The 20914-nt window shown below is 49.5% G+C and overlaps 1 protein-coding gene across 3 annotated transcripts in view; it reads right to left on the bottom strand.

Moving 5' to 3' along the window:
• Window positions 1-20588, bottom strand: part of NADSYN1 (NAD synthetase 1) — a 60296-nt gene extending 39708 nt beyond the window's left edge. For 2 of the 3 annotated variants that reach the window (XR_011649842.1, XR_011649841.1), the window contains exons 1-5: window positions 20334-20564; window positions 19229-19289; window positions 16144-16260; window positions 12299-12352; window positions 11720-11809 (exon numbers count right to left, since the gene is read on the bottom strand). Coding sequence is in view for 1 of the 3 variants with exons in the window: in XM_058304992.2 (XP_058160975.1) it covers window positions 11720-11809; window positions 12299-12352; window positions 16144-16260; window positions 19229-19289; window positions 20334-20418 (407 nt within the window). In the remaining 2 variants the exon portion in view is untranslated. Of the gene's footprint in view, window positions 1-11719; window positions 11810-12298; window positions 12353-16143; window positions 16261-19228; window positions 19290-20333 lie in introns of all 3 variants that reach the window. The other variant, XM_058304992.2, reaches the window with a different exon arrangement.
• Window positions 20589-20914: the final 326 nt, after the last annotated feature.

The following is a 20914-nucleotide window of genomic DNA, read 5'->3' on the forward strand; positions in this document are numbered from 1 at the left end:
CACTGTGATTCTTCCTAAGAGGGCTATCAACTGTGAAGTTATGTTAGCAGTTATGTGAACAAATTAAGAATTACTGCATCTTCCTGGTGAACTAAAACTTCTATAGTTATTAATAAATCTCTTTATTTCTAATAATGCCTTTTTCTGGTATAATTCATCTAAGAGAATATACACCTCCATCTTTCTCCCTAGTATATTTGCCTGGTATCTTTTGCCATTCTTTGATTTCCAGTCTTTCTGTGGTCTTATGCTTTAAGTGACTTTCTCCTAGAAAACCTGTGGCTAGTATTTCATTTAATCCAACCTGATGATCTTTGCCTTTTAATTGAAAAATGAAGTCCATTTTTATTCATAGCAATTCCTGGTTATATTTGGATTTATTTCTACCCTCTGATTGTATACTTTCTATGAGTCCCGTTTGTTTTGTTGGATTTTTAAATTTGCATCTTTTCCTGCTTCTTCTGTAATTACATTTTTTCCCTTTTTATTCCCCCTTTTTGGAATTCTATTTTTTTCCTTTCTATTCCCCCTTTTTCCATTTACTATTTGGTAATAATATGTCCTATTCTTCTTCTTTTAGTGACCACCTAAGCAATTCTATGAGGCATATTTAACTTAAAGTCAAAAGTGAATCAGTATTTTTACCCTCTTCCCAAACAGTACCACTACGGATGCACATGCAAAGTTGTCCAGTGTTTTAGTGCTGGCCTTTTTTCTTTTACACATTAGGCATTATTATATCTTATAGAGTCCACGTAGGTTAAATGTATCTATACACTTACCAGTATCATTTTCCACCAATTCTTCTGATAATTCAATGCTTCAACCAGAATGATTCTCCTTCTGTCCAAAGTACATGTTTAGAATTTCCATCAGTAAGAGTCTTTCAGTAAGAAACTCTCTCCATTTTTGTGTAAAAATGACCTTATCTTGCCCTTATTCTTAAAAGAACAGTTTTGCTGATTGTGACATCCCAGGTTGCCTGTTATCTCCTCCTAGCTTTTGTCTTGCCCTGTCTTTTTTTTTTTTTTTTTATTGACTTTGTAATAATATTACATCAAAAATATATATGTGAGGTCCCATTCAACCCCGCTCCCCCACCCCCCCCTCTCCCCCCCCAACAACACTCGTTCCCATCATCATGACACATCCATTGGATTTGGTAAGTACATCTTTGGGCACCTCTGCACCTCATAGTCAATGGTCCACATCATGGCCCATATTGCCCTGTCTTTTGGCTTCTAGTTCTGCTTCTAAAAAACAGCAGTCAGTCCAACTGCTGAATCTTTGTTAGGGGTTTGCCTTTTTTCCTCCGGCTATCTTTGAGATTGTCTCCTTGTCTTTAGTGTTCTACAGTTGCACAATGATGTTTCCACACAAGAATTTCTACTTGCTCCTCCTGCTCAGGACTGGTTGCACTTGGTTCATCCAAAAATTAGTATATTTTAACAATTTTGTAAAAGTTTTCAGTTTCCTTCAGATCTTGCCTCTTTCCCATTCTCTCCATTGTCTTCTACTGAAACATGGATTAGAGCCATGTGAGCCTTCTCATTCTATCTGCTGTGCTTCTTAACCTCTCTTCCAGAATTTCTCAGTTTTCCTCTAAAAGCTGAATACTGGATATTTTTGGGTCTACCTTTCCATTCGCTAACTCTCTATTCAACTATTTTACTCTGCAATCTTTATTTTTTTGTCTTTTTTTAAAATATTACATTAAAAAAATATGAGGACCCCATATACCCCCTACCACCCTCACCCCACTCCTCCTCCCATAACAATCTCCTCCATCATCATGAGACATTCATTGCATTTGGTGAATACATCTCTGAGCACCGCTGCACCTCATGGTCATAGCCCACACTCTCCCACATTCCACCCAGTGGGCCATGGGAGGACATATAATGTCCAGTAACTGTCCCTGCAGCACCACCCAGGACAACTCCAAGTCCCAAAAACGCCCCCACATCTCATCTCTTCCTCCCGCTCCCTACCCCCAGCAGCCACCATAGCTACTTTCTCCACACCAATGCCACATTTTCTTTGATTACTAATCACAATAGCTCATGAATAGAATATCAGTAAGTCCACTCTAATCCCTATTCTATCCTCCATCCTGTGGACCTTAGAATGGTTGTGTCCACTCCATATCTATATCAAGAGGGGGCTTAGATTACACATGGATGCTGGATGCAATTCTCCTGTTTTCAGTTGCAGGCAGTCTTGGCTCCCTGGTGTGGTGGTTGACCTTCTTCACCTCCATGTTAGATGAGTGGGGTAAGTCCGATAAACCAGAGTGTAGGAGCTGAAGTCTGTTGAGGCTCAGGGCCTGGCTATCACATGGTCAGTCCAGAGATTCAGGTCCCCTGGGTATACATTAAACCCCAGCACCAGCTACAGTTCCAGTAAAAGTAAAAGGAGAGACCTGTGGACAAAGATCACATCTAAGTCCAGCTCCATCGCACAGAAACACAAACTCCAAAGTAGGGCCAACTGCCATGGCATTGAACTCCATCTGCCATGACCGTAGAACCTGTGGGTCTCTGTAGCCCTCAGAAGAACCAATACCTGGGGTTGTATCTACTTTATCTATCTCTGGGACTCTGCTGAGATGTGCATAAGGGCAACCCCTCTGAAAACCTCCCGGCTCTTTTTGGAGACTCATAACCATATAAACTCATTTGTCCTTTCCATTTCCCCCTTTTCTTCAGATCAAAAAGCATTTTTAACTCCTGGTATTATATGTAGAATGAGATATTCTGCTGGTCCGAGTTGACCCTTTTATTCAAGGTCATTTTCTAGTTACATCATCAGCTGGTACTTGGTAGTAATCCCTCGGCGCCAGGGAGGCTCATCCCCAGGAGTCATGTCCCATGCTGGGGGGAAGGCAACACATTTACATGCTGAGTTTGGCTTCGAGACTGGCCACATTAGAGCAACACAGGCTCTCAGGAGGTAACTCTTAGGCACCCTGCAGCTCTAGGCCTTGTTCTTATTTCAGGTGCACAGGTTCACAAGCATAGTCATTAGTATCAAGGGCTCACTGTTGGACCTTCCTTTTTTTTTGGTCTTTGCCATTGGACTTGGGGGATTGCTGCTGTTCCTTTAGGGACTGTGATAGAGGTCCCCTGGCTAGGAACTCAGCACTCCCTCAGTTGTTGTTTTTAATTGTAACCAGTTTGAAAATATCCAAACACTTTTTATGTACCCTGGATATATGCCCTGTAGGACTCCCTGCCAACCATGTATCCCCTGTCAATAACATCTCACACCAGTATTCCTCCTCTGCCATTGTTGAACCTCTCTGTGATCCAAAACTTCTTCAAAAGTGAGCCCAATATATTGCCAGGTTCCCTTAATAGTAAAATGGAATATAGTGATGAGTTTAAAGGTTAGATATAGAATACATATTAATTTAGAAAAATTAAGGTAAAAATAAATTGGGGTAAAAATCCACCACCTACCACCAGATCTTGAAGATATTTTCCTACAATTTCTTCTAGAAGCTTTACAGTTCTTGCTTTTATATTCAGGTTTTTTGATCCATTTTGAGCTAATTTTCGGATAAGGTGTGAGATAGAGGTCCTCTTTCCTTCTTTTGGCTATAGATATCCTGTTCTTTCAGCACCATTGAATGGACTGTTCTGCCTGAGCTGTGTGGGTTGGACAGGCTAGTCCAAAATCACTTGACCACACATGTGAGGGTCTGTTTCTGAGCCATCAATTCGGTTCCATTGGTCTATGTATCTGTCTTTATGCCACTACCATACTGTTTTTACCACTATAGCTAGGGGATATGATTTAAAGTCTGGAGATGTGGGTTCAGTTTTCCTTTTTAAGATGTTTTTGGCTATTCAGGACCCCTTATCCTTCCAAATAAATTTCATAATTGTGTTTTCAATTTTTTTAAAAATGCTGGTAGAATTTTTTACTGGGATTGCATTGAATCTGTATCAATTTGAGTAGAATTTACATCTTAATGATAGTTAGTCTTCCAACCCATGAGTATAGAATATTCTTCCAGTTATTTAGCTTTTTAATTTTTTTTTAACATTGAATTGCTGTTTTCTGAATACAAGTGCTTTATATCATTAAGTTTATTCCTGACTCTTTGAGTTTTATCTGTCATACTTTATTTTCACCACTCTTTTGACACTTCTAGTTACTTTTATTAATATAACCTTAATTTCTGGACTCTCTTCCAGGCCTTTTTCTTCCATCTTTTCATTCATGCTCTGGCAAACCCTTTAGTATTTCCTGAAAATCTGGTCCCCTGGTTAGAAATTCTCTCAGTTTCTGTTTATGTGTGAATATTCTAATCTCACTCCCTTTTTCTGAAAGACAATCTTGCTTGATATAAGATTCTTGGCTGGAGGTTTTTCTCTTGTAGTGTCTTAAGTATATCATAGCACTGTCTTCTTGCCTCCATGGTTTCTGATGAGAAATCAGCACATAATATTATTGGGTATCCCTTATATGTTATGTATTGCTTTTCTCTTACTGTTCTCAGAATTCTCTCTTGTCTTTGGCATTTCACATTCTGATTAGCATGTGTCTTGGAGTTGGTCTGCTCAGATTTTATCGAATGGGAGTTCATTGTACTTCTCAGGCATGGATATCTATGTCCTTCAATAGGGTTGGGAAATTTTCTACCATTATGTCTTCAAATATTCCTTCTGCCCCTTTTACCTTCTCTTCTCCTTCTGGGACACCCATGACACATATGTTTGCATGTCTTTTGCTGTCACTTAGTTCCCTGAGACCTTTTTCAAATTTTTCCATTCTTTTCTTCATCTGTTCTTTTATATGTTCACTTTCAGAGGCCATTTCTTCAAGCTCACCAATCCTTACTGCTATCTCCTCAAAGCTGCTATTACATGATTCCAATGTTGTTTGAAAATTTCATTTATTGCACCTTTCGTTCCCATAAAATCTGCTATTTTTATATGTATGCTTTCAAATTCTTCTTTGTGCTCATCCAATGTCTTCTTAATATCCTCAATCTCTTTAGTCGTCTCATTGAATTTATTAAGGAGATTTGTTTGAACATCTATGATTCATTGTCTCAACTCCTTTATGTCATCTGGAGGCTTATCTTGTTTCTTTAACAGGGCCATAGCTTCCTGTTTCTTGGTGTGGATTATAAATTTCTGTTGGTGTCTTGGCATCTGGCTTACTAAAGTATTTATTCTGGGTGCAGTTTTTTCTTTAGTTTAGGGCTTCCTGCCCTTTCTCCCTTGTTGGTTGTATAGTATGAGCCAAGGATGTAGCTGGTGCTATAAGCTGTGGAAGCTCAAGCTTCCCTCACTGCCCCAGGGACTGATGAAGCTTCTCCCAACTTTCTCCTTTGCCAGGAGTAGGGACAGAGTCACAGCTATGTGGAATAATCCAAGTCCTGCAGTCCTAGACTGTAGTTTCCCAGACAGATGGGTGAAGATTCACACCCCTTTCTCCCCTGCCTGGGACAGACATGGAGCTGTAGGTGTGAGCAGCAATCTATGCAGTGTGGGTCCAAGATGACCAGTTGCCCCAGTAGACTTCTGATTATTCAGTCTGTGCCAGCCAAAAGTACCTGCAGTTACCTGGATAGGCTGGTGCAGGACCTGCCAGCCTCCTCCCTGCCAGACGTGAAGCTGAAGCCTAGCCTAGGGCCGCAGGCTGATCTGAGTGAAAGATACCAGTTTCTACTGTTTTGGGTCAGCTGGGCTTCCCCTCATGCTGGGGGTAGAGTCAAAATGGCAGGCAATGGGCTTTTTCCACTTTGGACAGATTCATACCATAGCTTTTCCTAAGGTTATACCTTAGCCAGCCGAGTCTACTAATTAGTAGCCAAAATCAGTGGCCAATCATCTCCTCCTCCCGTTTTTGGGAAATGGAGCTTCCAACTCCAGCCACAGAATAGCTCCTGGGGCAGCCTGTCCTGCCAAAGTAGGATTATCACCAGCCTCCGCAGCTTGGCTGGTAGTTTCCTAGAGAGGCTGGCGTAGGTCCCCTACATTCCTCCCTGCCAGAGGTGGCACTGGGGCTTAGGCTAGAGCTGCAGTCTGGTCTGGATGGAAAAAAGTTGGTCCCCACCAGCATTGTGATTTTCAGTCCACCCTGCTTCCCGTCATGCCAGGCACAGAGTTAAGATGGCAGCTACCAGCCTCTTTCTGACTTGGACAGGTTCAAATGCCAGCTCTTCTTAGGATTATACTTTAGCCCGCTGAATTTACTCATCAGTAGCTGAAGTTGGTATCCAACTGTCTCTTCCTCCTCCATTTTTTGGAAGTGGAGCTTTCAATTCCAGCCACAGAACAGCTCCTGAGGCAGTTTGTGCCTCTGGTGGAGGATGGACACCAGCCTCCATGGCGTGGAGTGCTCTACTTATGAATCTTCTGGGCAGATGGGCATTCTCCTCCTTCCACTTCCCCAAGGACATTGCAGGATGCTCTTCTGGTCTTCTGGAGCCCCCAAACAGGTGCTTCAGCTGGCTCCAGAGAGCTCTGGGTGTTTACTAACTGCCCTGTAGCAGAAGCTGACTCTGGGAGCGCCTTACTCCACTACCATCTTGCTGGTTGTCCTCTCTTATGTATTTTTAATATCATCCATCGTGTCTTTCATTCCCATAACCTCTGTTACTTCTCTTTGCAGGCCTTCAAATTGTTCTTTATGATCACAGGGTCTTCTTAATATCCTTTATCTTTCTAGTCATATTTTCCTTCAATTATTTGAATTCATTTAGGAGATTGGTGTGATTATGATTTATTAGTTGTCTTAAATTCTGCACCCTTGTCAGGATATTCAGTTTGTTCTTTTGGCTGGGCCATCTCTTCCCATTTCCTAGTATGGCTTATAATTTTTTGCTTATGTCTAGGCATCTGAATATGTTGGTGAATTTACTCTGATGGTCCATTTTTCTTTCTTGCCTAGTGTTTTTCTCTCAGCTTTTCTTTGATTTTCGGTTCAACTTATTCTAAGTCCTTAAAATTGCCCAGCTTAAGTTATCAAAATTGGGTGGGAGGGAAGTGGATTTGACTCAACTGACAGAGTGTCCACCTACCACATGGGAGGTCCAGGATTCAAACCCAGGGTTTCCTCACCCATGTGGTGAGCTGGCTCACACACAGTGCTGATGCGCCATACATGGGTGTCCCCCACGTAGGGAAGCCCCACGTGGAAGGAGTGCGCCTCGTAATGAGAGCAGCCCTGTGCGAAAAAAGCAGGAGTGGCACCACACAAAGGGAGAGCTGAGGCAGCTAGATGATGCAACAAAAAGAGACAGATTCCCGGTACTGCTGACAAGAATACAAGCAGACACAGAAGAACACACAGCGAACGGCCACAGAGAGCAGACAACTGGGTGGGGAAAGGGAGAGAAATGTTAAATAAATAAATAAATCTTTAAAAAAAGAAATTGGGTGAGAGACTCACTAATGAGATGCAGATTTTCTTCCAGGGAGCAGAGAGAGACCTAAAAGCAGTTTTTCTCCTTGTAATTTCCCAGATGGCCAGCAAATGGCACTCATTGGTGAACCCTTCCATTGAAGTGTTTCTTTCAACATCCGTTTTCCAGTGTTTCAGGTTTGGCCAGAGCTGAGATTCAAAGCAGGTTCTGCTGGCCAAACTCACTGAAGAGAAGCCCTCCAACTCACCCTCCCTCTTCCTTTGTAACAGCTGACAGGGAGGAAGAAGTCATTCCCCTCTCAGCTGGCTGCAGTGAACCAGGGGTTTTGTCCAGGCTTAATGTCTTGAGGGTGGGGGGATGGGAGCCCTTCCCAGCCACTGTGGGGGTTTAGTAGCTGCTGTGATGTTTGTCATTTCCGGTTCTTTGTCTCTCTGTCCCTCACTCTTCTGGGAGTTGCACAACACTGTCCTGCTCTGCTGACCCCCAAAGCAGGTCCCTCGGACAGCTTTTGGCCCTCTCTCCATTGTTTTTGTGTGAGAGTTGAGTCCTGCCTGCCCACTCCAACACATCTACCCAGAACTCTGGAATATCTCTTCATAGAAGGTGGACTTCCTGAATACACCTTGGGTCACATTAACTTAACTTCTTCTCCCAAGTTTTTTCATACTACACAGGAAGTGGGACTTTCAACACCGTGGCTACAGATTTCCAGGAGCTATTTCCCCTGCTCCACCCAGCAGCTTCCTGGCCATCCCTCCTGACGTAGCAGGGTTTGCTCCTCAGGCACCCTGGGTGTAGAAACAGCTTTGAGGACCCAGTTTTATGGAGCTGTCTCCTGTTGGACTCCCCACCTTGGCTGGTCTCGGGCCCTGGTCTCAGGTCCCCCACATTTCCATGAAGTCATCAATTCTAAAGTTCAAGGTCTCCAGGGTTAGAAAAACCTTTGGAGCAAAACCCAGCTTTGCTCTGGCTTATTACTCAGGGCACTGGGTTTCCCTTTGGTTTTAGGCTTGTTACCAATCATAAATTAACAAATAGGTTTTAGCTCACAAAAACTTATTCTAGGTACTTACTAACCCTCTGGAATATTGCCATATAGCCTTGACATATGTTAAACTTGTAAAATAGCCAGAAGCTAATATCTGTGACTCACTGATCTATAACCCAGATGCCATGGGTTTTTTTTTTTTATGCCAATGTGTGGGAGTGCGAGCCACCGTTGCTGAGCCAACCCGGCAACAGGCGTGTGCACAGCCTGAAGCCGCAGTTCAGGGTGGCTGGAACGGGCGACCACGCCCTCAGCCTGGTACGGGCGAAGCGCCCTCAGCCTACCCGGGCAAGCAGGGTGGCTGGAACGGGCGACCACGCCCTCAGCCTGGTACGGGCGAAGCGCCCTCAGCCTACCCGGGCAAGATACATCTATAACGGTCGCCTCCCACTATCCCCCGCCTAGCCTAGCACCTGGTCGGCTCTCACTTCCCCTTTCCCCTCCCCCATTCCTAACCTCTCCGCCTGCCCTCTGCCTAGCAACTGCTTACAACCACCTATCAGGAAGCAGTACCCGCCTGCACCTATCAAATCTCTCCATGCAGTCCCCAACAAATCCCCGTCCCTATAGATAGCAGAGCTAACCTGATATCTGCCCCTGTCCCTAGTAACTGCTTATGGCAGCCAACCACAAGTCGCCTTTAGCTTAAGCCAATCAGAACCCTCTACGCCACCCTAAGCCCTATAAAAGTATGTACCCTTCCGGAATAAACCAGACTTGTGCCATCAGCCTGTCTCCGCGACTCCTTCCTGGGTCGTGCGCCCTCCACGCCTTCGGAGCCCCTGAGGGAAGCCTCAGCGGCCGTACGAGGCTTTCTTCCCCACGCCAGGGACCCCTCTCGTCCCACAACAGGACCCCACTCGTCCCTTAACAGGGACCCCGCTCGTCCCACAACGGGACCCCACTCATCCCGCAACAGGGACCCCGCTCGTCCCATAACAGGGACCCCGTTTCGGCCCTCACCAATGCTATGATTTATAACTGCATAATCTTTACCCTGTTGCTGGACAGTAATGAGACAACTATTAACTGGTCCCACTTGTATCCCCTTTCCTTGTTTTGCAACCCTAAAGTCAGATGCCCTTGCATGTGGCCCCTTAACAATTAAGATGAGTCTGCTCAGAACTGACCACCCACTCATCACGCAAATGACATCACTTTCTAGTCATGCTCCAGATGAGTCAGCACAACGCCACCTGCCACACTCCCTGTACTGCACCGTTACTTTCCCCTCAGCTGCCACAGCCCCAACCCCTTTTGTTTGATCCCATAAAAACCCTCAGCACTTCCAACTCGGAAAGACAGATGTGAGGACAGCCCGCATGCATCGGCGAGCCTGCCTTTGCTGAGTCAACTCTCTTCTCAAAATCCCAGTGTCTCTTAACTGGCTTCAGTGCACATCAGGCAAGGACCCACTTTTGAGCTACAACAGGCTCTGTGTATTTTCTTACTTTCATGCCAGCTCAGTGATGCATATTTTTTTTAATGATCTATAGATGTATAGATGCATATACATTTTACTCAGCATTCAATGGTTTTCAGATGTAAGGGCTGTTCTGGTTTCTAACTGCCACGTTGTCAGAAGCAGAAGAAATGCAGGAAAGGAGTAAACAGAGTGGCAGACAAGATTGGCCAGCTATTTTATTTGAAAGATGGAAAGGAAAGTTTTAACAGTAGCAGTAGACATCATCACCATCTTTAGGGCAGAACAGACAAATTCTAGCCTTCACACCCCTGAGCAGGAAGGACCATGAGGATAAATATGACTATATTGAAATAAAGTTTAATATACCATACAATTTGGACTTCATTCTGGACATGCAAAGCTCTTTCACATATTAATGAAAGGAAAAACTCTGTTTATCTCAACATATGCTAAAAAAACATTTGATAAATCAAATTAAACATTCATTCTCAGTTAATTAAAAAAAACTCAGAGAAGCAGACGTGGCTCAACTGATAGAGCATCTGTCTACCATATGGATGGTCCAAGGTTCGATCCCCAGGGCCTCCTTGACCCATGTGGTGAACTGGCCCATGCACAGTACTGCCGCACGCGAGGGATGCAGCGTCAAGCAGGGGCACCCCCGCGTAGGGGTGCCCCACGCGCAAGGTGTGCACCCCACAAGGAGAGCTACCCCTCGTGAAAAAAGCACAGCCCGCCCAGCAGTGGTGCCGCACACACTGAGCGCTGATGCAGCAAGATGACGCAACAAAAAAGAGAAGCCATTTCCCAGTGCCGCCTGATAATGCAAGGGGATGCAGAAGAACACACAGCGAATGAACACAGAGAACAGACAACGGTGGGGAAGGGGGGAGAAATAAATAAATCTTAAAAAAAAACCAAAAAACTCAAAGTAAAAACAAGATGGATTTACATCCAAGATGGATGTAAATCTTAAACCAAATGCAGAAACGCATAAAACCTTCCTGGTAGAGCCAGAGCAAAACAAGTATGCCCATTAGAAGACTCTTCTTTAACTCTGTCCTAGAAGTGCATGCCAATGAAAATCATTAAGAAAATGAAATGTGGCAGAAAATGTGAATATTAGAAACAGAGAAGTAAAATTAGTTGCAAGTGATGTAATTCCTCCCTGAAAAAAAACTAAGAAAACCAGCAGGAAAAAACTACTAGACACAGGGAAAGTATTTAGTAAGGTGGTCAATTATAAATGCAACACACAAAAACCCAAAGTTTACCTTTACGAAAATATTAACCATTTAAGAATGTAAAGATTCCACTCACAATAGCACAAGGATAAGTAAATTTAAAAATAAGTAAATAAGTAAGTAAATAAATAAAAAGAATAATAAAAGTAAAAAAAATGTAGAAGAGTAACTCTCAACCAGAATGACCACATATCCCCGGGGACACATGGAAATGCCTTCAGGAGGCCGTTTCGGGCGTCACAGTTGGGGTGGGGGACAGGGCCGCTGCTAAATGCCCTACGACGCACAGGACACAAATGTCAACGTGCCAAGGCTGAGAAGCCCTGATTTACAGAACCACTCAGGGACAAGCGACCCTTCGCTTAGCGCCACGGACGCTCCCTGAGGAGCAGCGAGGTTTCACGGGGCTCACCTTGGCCGCCGTGTACTCACAGCATCCGACAGCCGCGTCTAAACGGCAGGCACCCAGGCGGCAGGCGGGCCTCTCCTCGCGTTCTCGGGTACCCCCGTCGCCCCCCCAGTATCTGGAACAAGGCGAACGAGGGCGAAGCCGCCCCGTAAACACCGAAGGGCTGACGGCGAATCGCGCCCAAGCCCGCCCAACGCCCGCGACTCACCGGCTCCTCGACCACGGCGTGAACCAGCGCAGCTCGTGGTAGTTGCCTTCGTTTGCCAGGGCCATCTTGGGCCTGATGAGCAGAATCCTCCTGCGGAAGGGGACAGGCTGCTGAGCGGCCCCCGGCCTCACGCGGGAGGCAGGCCACGCGTCTGAAGGACGGGGAACGCCCCGCGGCGCCAGCTCCAGCCACGGGCGCCGGGCAAACTGCTCGCGCTCTCTGGGCTCCAGCCTCCGGTCTACAGAGCGGGTCCCAAGGCTCACCGAGGGTGTCCCAGGAGGTTACAAGCTCCCCTACACCCAGGCGGCGTTCCAGGACCCGTCCCCGGGTCTCCCCCTTTCCAGTGCCTGAGGTGCCCAAGGACAGGGGCTCGAGGCCAAAGGGTAGCGGGGGCCGCCTGACTCACCTGCCCGCTGCCCCGTCCTCGCTAAAGGCCAGGCGTTTCCAGACGCACCTGGCATTCGGCCCCAGGGTCCCTAGCAGGACCCCGGCGCCTGACCCCACGGCCCCAGCCGAGACGCAGGGCCGAGTCGGGACACGGGGGAGCCCCCGCTGGGCCGCTCCCGGGGTCCGACCTACCTGTTGAGGAAGATCACTCTGCAGTTGTAGCGGACGTTCCTGTGCATCACAGGCCTGCGGGAGGAAGGGAGACCAGCGGTGTCTGTCCCCGGCGTGAACACGCACGCCAGCGGAGGAGAGCCTGCGGCTCGGGAGCTCGCACCTTCTATTGGGAATACGGAGCTTCCTCGCATCCTTCAGAGCGGCCCGGGGCTCTCCTCTAACTTCCTAAAATCAAAACGGGCAAGGCGCCCAAGTGCTGTCCCCACGGCCCTCGGCAGCCCTGAGGAGGCGCAGAGGCATTCCCGACGCGGCCCCTCGGCCCCTCGTGGCACGCTCCGCTCGCGGCCGTCCAGCAGCCCCTACCCTCTGCGGCCCTGTCGCCTCCCAGCTCCACCACGCCGCGGGCTTGCCCCTGACCCTCCTGCATTTGCACGCATGTGCCTGCCGTCCGCACCGCTGCAACCCAGAGTCCCAGCCGCGCTCCCTCTGTCCAGGGACTGCTGCAGCCCCAGGGCCTGCTTCTCGGGACCCAGCTTCGCGCTTGGGGACCTCCCCGACGGCCTGGTCTCTTCCCCTTTGCAGGGGAGGGCAGCAGCTCGGCCGAGGGCACCCCACGGGCACGGGGCAGAGCTGGGCTGAGCTCAGGCCTGAGCCCGGGCCGAAGAGCAAGCACGGCAGGCTGGGGACAGGCGGGGCCTGCCGCGGGGGGGATGGCCTTTCAGAGCGGGGCCCGAGGACGGGGCTTCAAAGGACACAAGTCCAGTAAATGCATGCCAGAGAGGCGGGCGGCTGGGAGCAAGGCAGCCACGTTTTGAGGAAATAAAAGCAAGTTGTGGCGGCAGACTTGGCCCAGTGGTTAGGGCATCGTCTCCCACATGGGAGGTCCACGGTTCAAACCCCGAGCCTCCTTGACCCGTGTGGAGCTGGCCCATGCGCAGTGCTGATGCGCACAAGGAGTGCCCTGCCATACAGGAGTGTCCCCCGCGTAGGGGAGCCCCACGCGCAAGGAGTGCGCCCCATAAGGAGAGCCACCCAGCGCCAAAGAAAGTGCAACCTGCCCAAGAATGGCACCACATAGACGGAGAGCTGACACAGTAAGATTACGCAGCAAAAAGAAACGCAGATTCCCGTGCCGCTGACAACAACAGAAGCGGACAAAGAAGATGAAGCAAATAGACACAGAGAACAGACAACCAGGGTGGGGAGGGGAGAGAAATAAATAAATAAATCTTTAAAAAAATAATAAGTAAAATAAATAAAACAGTTGTTTAAAAAAAAATAAAAGCAAGCTGTAGTAGCATGGGCTTTAAAGCACCATCCAGCTCGGCCTCCGAGCCCCTCTCTGCAATCCCTGCAGTGCAGCCGTGCTCCAAAATGTGCTCCTCGAATGCAATGAACGTGCCACGCTAATGAGGGAAGGTGTTGATGTGGGAGGAGTGGGTGGTGTATATGGGAAACGCTTATATTTTTTAATGTAATGTTTTGTGTGATTGATGTATCCTTAAAAAAAAGATAAAATTTTTAAAAATTAAAAAAAAAAAAAGATCCTCTGGCCGTGGGTTTTCATCCTAAAATGGACCCCGGCCAGAAGGCAACTGCTCCCTCCGTCATCCTCATTGTTGTTTCTAGTTCTTCCTCAAACCCACCAAAACACATTCTGGGTGGCTTAGAGAGATCACAAGATTTCTAAAATAAAACGAAAACCCTCAGCAAGTATCTCCTCTCTAACTGGAGAAAGACTTTAGGGAAAAATCGGACACAAGCAAATAAACAAAAGTAAAAGACCAGGAGCTTTGGCCATGGAGGAAATGTAATGCTTGAGAAATAAACCGCTGAGAAAGCTACAGATCGCCTGATTCCAACCACACGACGTTTTGGAAAAGGCAAAACTAGAGAGAGACAGAAGAGCCCAGCGGTTGCCGGGGCGCGGAGGGGAGCCCCGTGGAGCCCAGGGCATTTTTAGGGCGGTGGGCCTTTCCTGTAGGATAGGGTGACACCACTGCGTACAGGACCCGACACATTAGTCACGAAGCCACAGAACTGTACGGCACGCGGAGGGCGCCCGGGTCGTCAGCTGTCCTAAGCGCAGCACACTGACGTCAGGTGGCCGTAACGGGGGACACTGAGCTGGGAAGAGACAGGGTATATGGGAACCCTCTGCTCTTACTGTCAACGTAAAACTGCTCTGAAAAATAAAGCCTATGTATGTAAGTAAAAAACCATACCCTTCAAAATTTAAAAAGTGCAAGGCTAGTTTTTTTTTATACATGGGAACAGGTTCCTGTCTTTCGTACATAAAGTAATCTTAAAACAAATTAGACACAGACCCTTTAAGAGTAGGTAAAAGAATAAGCAATTCCAAAACAGAGCTACAAATAACCAATAAAACAAAATAAATGTTCAACTTCACAAGTAATGAAAGCAAATTAAAATAAGATAGTTTGGGTTTGTTTTTTTTTAAATTATCCACCATTTGAAGATTTTCCTTCAGTTCTGTTTGGAAAACCTAAGCCCCTTAGGTTGATCACGGGTAAGGACAGCGCAGTTTCAACCACAATGGCTGGAACGTGCCTCAGCATCTTCTTTTGGGAGGATAATTTGGAAGACAACTAAAGATGGGAGATATAGATGAAATCATGGTAAAATTCTTATTTTGTGCAGTGGAGCTTACAGATCCATATAAACACTAGACTTTCTTTAAACAGTATATCTTCAAATATGATTGTTAACATTCTAAGAGTAAAATCAAGAAAAATAAAAATAGGATTATAAATTCCAAGCCAGCAGAGTAAGAAAGTGAAATGAAGAAAACAAAACTCAAAAAATAAAAGAAGTGAGGAGGGGTGGGGGTTATATGGGAACCTCTTATTTTTTTTGAATGTAACATTTTTTGCCATCTATGTATCTTCAAAAAAATACAATTAAAAAAATTGATGGGGTGGGGGGGTGGGGAGTGAGGTATATGGGAACCTCTTATGTTTTTTAATGTAATGTTTTGTGTGATCTATTAACTTTTAAAAAAAAGAATCAAAAAATTAAAGCATAGTAAATGTGAACGAATTGGATTAAAAATCCCACTTATAGGTTGTTTAAAAGAAACGCCACTAAACAAAAGGTCACTACATAGTTGACACTAAAGCAATAGAAAAATGCAGGCAAGGCAATTGCTAAGAAAAAGCAAAAATTGCCGTATGTGTGCCCAATATTGCAGAATTTAAGGTGATGTGGATAGAAACAACTTAAGAGTGTGCCTAGGATGGCACAGATGTAACTAAACAGCACTGCAGGCGAGTCATACCCCACATGGCAAGGCCATGTGCAGGATGCCATCGCCAAGACTTCCCGCAAAGTGAAGGGACGCTCCCACGTGTGCACAGGAGCTCGTGGGGAGAAAGTGCAGAAACCGCTTCCAGCAGCTGCCTCTGCGGGGCATTTGGTGGCTGAGGGGCTGGGTGGGGGACAAACCTCGTTTTCAAAATAAGACCTTTTGTGCCTTTTGAAATTTGCAAAGTACTCATTGCTGAATTTAGGATGGAGTTATTATGTTCCTGAACGTGTGGGTGTGTGACATGCGTGGATATGTGAGCTCCTTGCATGCTAGGATACGTGACATCTGTGGACTCTAGGATATGCGAGCTCCCTGGGACATGTGACACCCATGGACACTAGAATATCTGAGCTCTTTGGGCACGTGGATACGTAATTTCTGTGGGCACTCGGATACGTAAGGTCCTTGGGCACGTGGGCATATCACGTCCACGGGCAGTCGGGATATCGTGTGCTTAGACTTGTGGATACACCTTGCTGTGGACACAAGCCGCAGGCTTCCCTTTCTTTCTGAACCCGCCCGCCTTGGCACTCACATTCCCACGTCACAGATGATGTCCCACGTGACTGGAGATTCCAGAAGCGCAGCCAGGACCTGCAGCGAGTGCAGGAGCGTGTCGGACTCGTGGTGATGGTCCCAGCACCCATAGCCACTGTGGAGAGAGCACAGGCTGCTGAGAGACAGCCCCGGAGGCACGGGGGCTGTGCGCCGGCCGAATCGGGGCTTCTGGGGGGGCTCAGACACCTGCCTTTCTAAAAGCCACTGTGCAGCCAGAGTTAGAACCACCACTGCAGAAAATGATGCTTTACAGGAAATTCATCAAACTGCGCCTTGTCCCTTCCTCTTCATTTTCAGTTGTTACAAGAAATTCTCTCACGTGTCACCAAATGACCCTTGCATATTTTTTTATTTTTTTAAACCTTTAGTGCGGCCCAGATCCTACTGATCTCTAAGAGCATCTGAAAGAAACAAAGCTGGGCCCACGGAAAACCATTCTTCATTCAAGGAAGCTCACGAACACCCATTCAAAATGAAACCCCCAGGCCCCTTGGAGCTTCTTCCCCAGATACTGGGAGTGGGCTGAGTGGTGGCCCCCTCCCCCTATTTGGAGAAGGGGTCTTCATAGACGTAGTTAAGTAAAGGATCCCGAGAGGAGCTCCCCCAGGATTGCCCGTACATCCAGTGGCTGGTTCCTTATGAGGGAGAAGACGGGACATGTGGGGACAGGGCAGGGGTGGGGTGGAGCCCCGGGGGTTCCCGAAGCTGGAAGAATCCCCCTTCACACCTGCAGGGGAGCACGGCCCCGCCCACACCCTGAATTCGGAGTTGTGGCCCCCAGGGTGGTGTGAGAACACAGTTCTGTGGTTTTACCAAAACCCCCCAGCTTGCCGTAATGTGTCACAGCAGCTCAGGAGACTAGTTCAGCCAAGTGCGAAAACTGGGCTGAGAGTCATTTCTTTGTCTGGGGGTCCAATGTGAAACACAGAGCATTTGTAGCACTTTCAAATCTTCAGGAAGCTCTCCCTCCTATTCCGCAGCAGCCTGGAAGGCATGTTTCAAACGCTGAGCACAACTGGTACACAAACCTCAACTCCAAAGCTGGCATGTGCCACTTCTAACGCTGGGAAAGCATCACTCTCTGCCTTTTGCTCTGCAAGAAAGAAACTCCTGGAATGGAGGAGATGCCTCAAGGGGGACCCAGACATGGGAGGCCGTTTCCTCTCGGACCCCTGACTCGTGGGTTTCTGCTCCCTGGTAACCACAGGCTCACATATAAGTTCAGGCGTCCTGTGGCCCAGGGCTCAGCTACCAGCTGACCTCTGCCCCTTCCGCCGGACAGCAGTGAGAGGGGCAATGGATAAATGGGCTGATGGGTAAGCGCCCAGGACCAGCCTTCAATCCACAAAGCCTACGACACTGACTCCAAGTAAACAGTCGGCGTGGCCAGTGAGGACCCGCAGACAGGTGAGTCGGCCCATCCTAGGAGCCCACCCTAGGAGCACCTCGTTCAGTTTCTAGATGCTCCTTCTGGGCCGGGCACTGGAACCCCGAGCAGCAGGGACAAGCGGTGCCTACAGGGACGGGCCCTGGCTTCCTCTTTGTCAAGTGTTGCGAATTTTATTTATCTCTTTAAAGATTTATTTTATTTATTTCTCTCCCCTCCCCCACACCCCAGTTGTCTGCTCTCTGTCCATTCGCTGTGTGTTCTTCTTGACAGCTTTTATCCTTATCAGCAGCACCAGGATCTGTGTTTCTTTTTGTTGCGTCCTCTTGCTGCGTCAGCCCTCCTTGTGTGCGGCGCCATTCCTGGGCAGGCTGCACTTTCTTTCGCGCTGGGCGGCTCTCCTTACGGGGCGCGCTCCTTGCACATGAGGCTCCCCTACGTGGGGGACACCCCTGCGTGGCACGGCACTCCCTGCGCGCATCAGCACTGCGCATGGGCCAGCTCCACACGGGTCAAGGAGGCCCGGGGTTTGAACCACGGACCTCCCATGTGGTAGACGGACGCCCTAACCACTGGGCCAAGTACGCTTCCTCAGTTGCGAAATTTAAATGTGATTCTGCTCCTGCTATAAACAAAACGGAGCTGAACTCAGCGGAGCGTTCATCCCTGCCTGACACAAATGCACCATCCCCAAGTACTTTCCTTACAAATCTCCCCCTTCCTAAAATGGTGGGTCCAGGCTGCGGGTTGCAGATGCGGCTGCTCTGGAAGGAAGAGAACAGGACCAAGAATGAGATCAACTGGGCCACGAGGACCAGACCACCGACCGCAGCCTCTTCAGCGACAAGGAACGGGCAAACCTAAGGGTCCAGCCGAGGGCCCAGCAGGAGGTGCCGCGAGGCCACCCTGGCGAACCCACGGCCCCAAAAGAACAACCTGAATGAGGGTGCAGGTGATCCTGGATATGTGCAGGAAGAGCCAGATCTGAAGCTGAGATTCCAAGGAGAAAATTAACCCAATGAAGAAAATGAATTTGGGAAGACAGAGCTGCTCAGGAACTAACACAAAGAACCTGAGAGAAGAAAACTTGCCCTTAAACTAGGTCCCGAAACAAGAAGAAGCAAAGGCAGGGGACAGGGACAGAAGCAGGCTTCCCAATGCCACGACTGCTTGGCAAAGGCAAAGACAACTAGGAAACTGGCAAAGCACACAGATCAACTGACATCCAAAGGAAGAGAAGAACGGTAGCTCATAAGACACCTACAGTGGGGCAACTAACTGATGCTTCTTTACAAGGCACAAGAATCAAGGAATCCGGCTTCCCTGGTTACTGCAAAAAGAAATGATCATTTATGCTTTTTGTGGATTCTGAGACGTTTTCTTTGGCCAAATAGGAAATGATATCCTGGGAGGGCTGGGTAAAACGGAAAAAGCCCAGCTCTGCAGGCAGCCCAGACCTGGTGCAACTTGGCTCCTCTAATTCCTCAGTGCAGGACTCGGGGGTTGCCCAAGCCCTGGGGCCCCCTTCCTCACGAGGTCAGTGGAGCGAACTCCTGTACGGGCTGCCAGTTGCACCCCCATTCTTTCAGGGGGGCTGCTGGCGCACACACTCCTACCCGCCCACCCCTGGGCCAGGAGCTCAGCAACCCCAAGCAATCGGTGGGCCTCTTCTCACCATATTTCCAGTTCTGGTCCGAGCCTGTACCTTGCTCCCTTGTTTTTGGCAATTTCAATACCTACATGTACAGAGAGAGAGAGAGGGGCAGTTTCAGCACCACCAACCGGTTCGTGGGCAGGTAAAACACCCTGCAGGTACAATAAAAAAAATAACAACTCCTGACTCCTGACCCCGCAGTGTAGCCTCCTCTTGACATGTGGCAGCAAAGGACAGCATATCCCAGAGCCTGCTGGAGGGCCGGGCGAGGAGGAGAGGACACCAGGGAGGCGTATTCACGAGCAGGTGCTGTGAGAAGGCAGAGGATCCTTCAGGTTCACAGCCCTGCGTGCGGCCCCTGCCGCGGGCCCCTCAGCTCGGTGGATCTGGCAGCAGCTTCCAGCATGCCCGCCAGGTGGGGACGCCAGCCCAGGCCTCCTCTCTCCGCCCTCAAGCTACATTTGCCCTCAAGCTTCATTTGCCCTGCGCTCAGAGGAGGTGAAAGCAGGTTGATTATAAAAAGGGAGCACTGGAAGTCCAAGGTCCACCGCTGATAGGACGGGGACACTCCCAGCACGGTTTCCACTGATCCTAGCAAATGCCCTTGGAGAAGGGGCTGAGTTAGGCAGGGAGGTGGCCACATCCCAGCCTGCAGGTTTGCCCGTGGCGGGAGCTGTGAGTGGGAAGGAGGGGGCCTTCCCGCTCAAAGGTGAGCGAGGAAACGCTGCGTGACCACCCCAAAGGCCTGCTCTGCAAGCCCTCGGGCTCACCCCTGTTCGGGGTCCCCTCCTGGGCCTACCTCTCTGGTGCCCACCCTGCAGGACGGCCTCTGAGATGGAAAGCTCAGCCCCGGCGCGCCACGTGCGTCCGCGCCTCTCACACCTCCACCTCCTCTCCACCTCCCGACTCAAGCCCCACAGGAGGTCCCCAGCCAATGCGCCCTGCCCCCCTTTCCCGAGGAGGACCCCATCCCTTCCCAGGGGCGTGCTCGTTATCCCTGATCTTCCCTGTCCCCACGCCCGCGACTGTGAGCTTCTCCAGGGCAAGGGTGCAGGCGAGTCACGGGCACGCGCGTCCGGGGCGGAGCGGGCGTGCAAGCCCCGCCCGCCGCCGCCCCCAGACTCACTCTGTAAAATCCTCCGCAAATTGCCCTCGAAATCCAAGGCCCACTGGTTGAGCGCGCACGTGGCCACGGTCACCTTCCGGCCCATGCTGGCCGCACTCGCACGGCGCCGGCTAGACCTCGGTCCTTCGGTCTGTGCTACAGGCGAGGGGCAGCCCCGGCGCCGGCCCTTCCGGATCGTCCCGTCCCGCCCCGCCCCGCCCGCGGCGACGCGGCGACCGGGGAGAACCGCAGAGCCGCAGCGTCAGGCCCCGCCCCGCCAGGCCCCGCCCCGTCAGGCCCCGCCCCCGGAGCGCCCGCCCCGCCCCCGGAGCGCCCGCCCCGCCCCCAGCGACGCACAGTCCTAGGAGTATCGCGCAGGCGCAGCGCCCGGCCCCGCCCGCCCGGCAGCGCCCCGCCCCTGGCCCCGCCCCATCCCTCCCGGGGAGGCACAGCCGCGCCTGCGTAGTGAAGAAGGCCCGCGCGCACCCGGCTCCTTCCTACGCCGGCGCCGGCGCCGCGCAGACCCTGAGCCCCGCAGGTGGAGCGGGCGCCGGGCCCCGGTGCGCAGGTGGCGCCGCGTGGGCCTGTGCCCGGGTGCGGCC

Source organism: Dasypus novemcinctus, chromosome 10, assembly GCF_030445035.2.
Source record: "Dasypus novemcinctus isolate mDasNov1 chromosome 10, mDasNov1.1.hap2, whole genome shotgun sequence".
NCBI classification, from domain to species: Eukaryota; Metazoa; Chordata; class Mammalia; order Cingulata; family Dasypodidae; genus Dasypus; species Dasypus novemcinctus.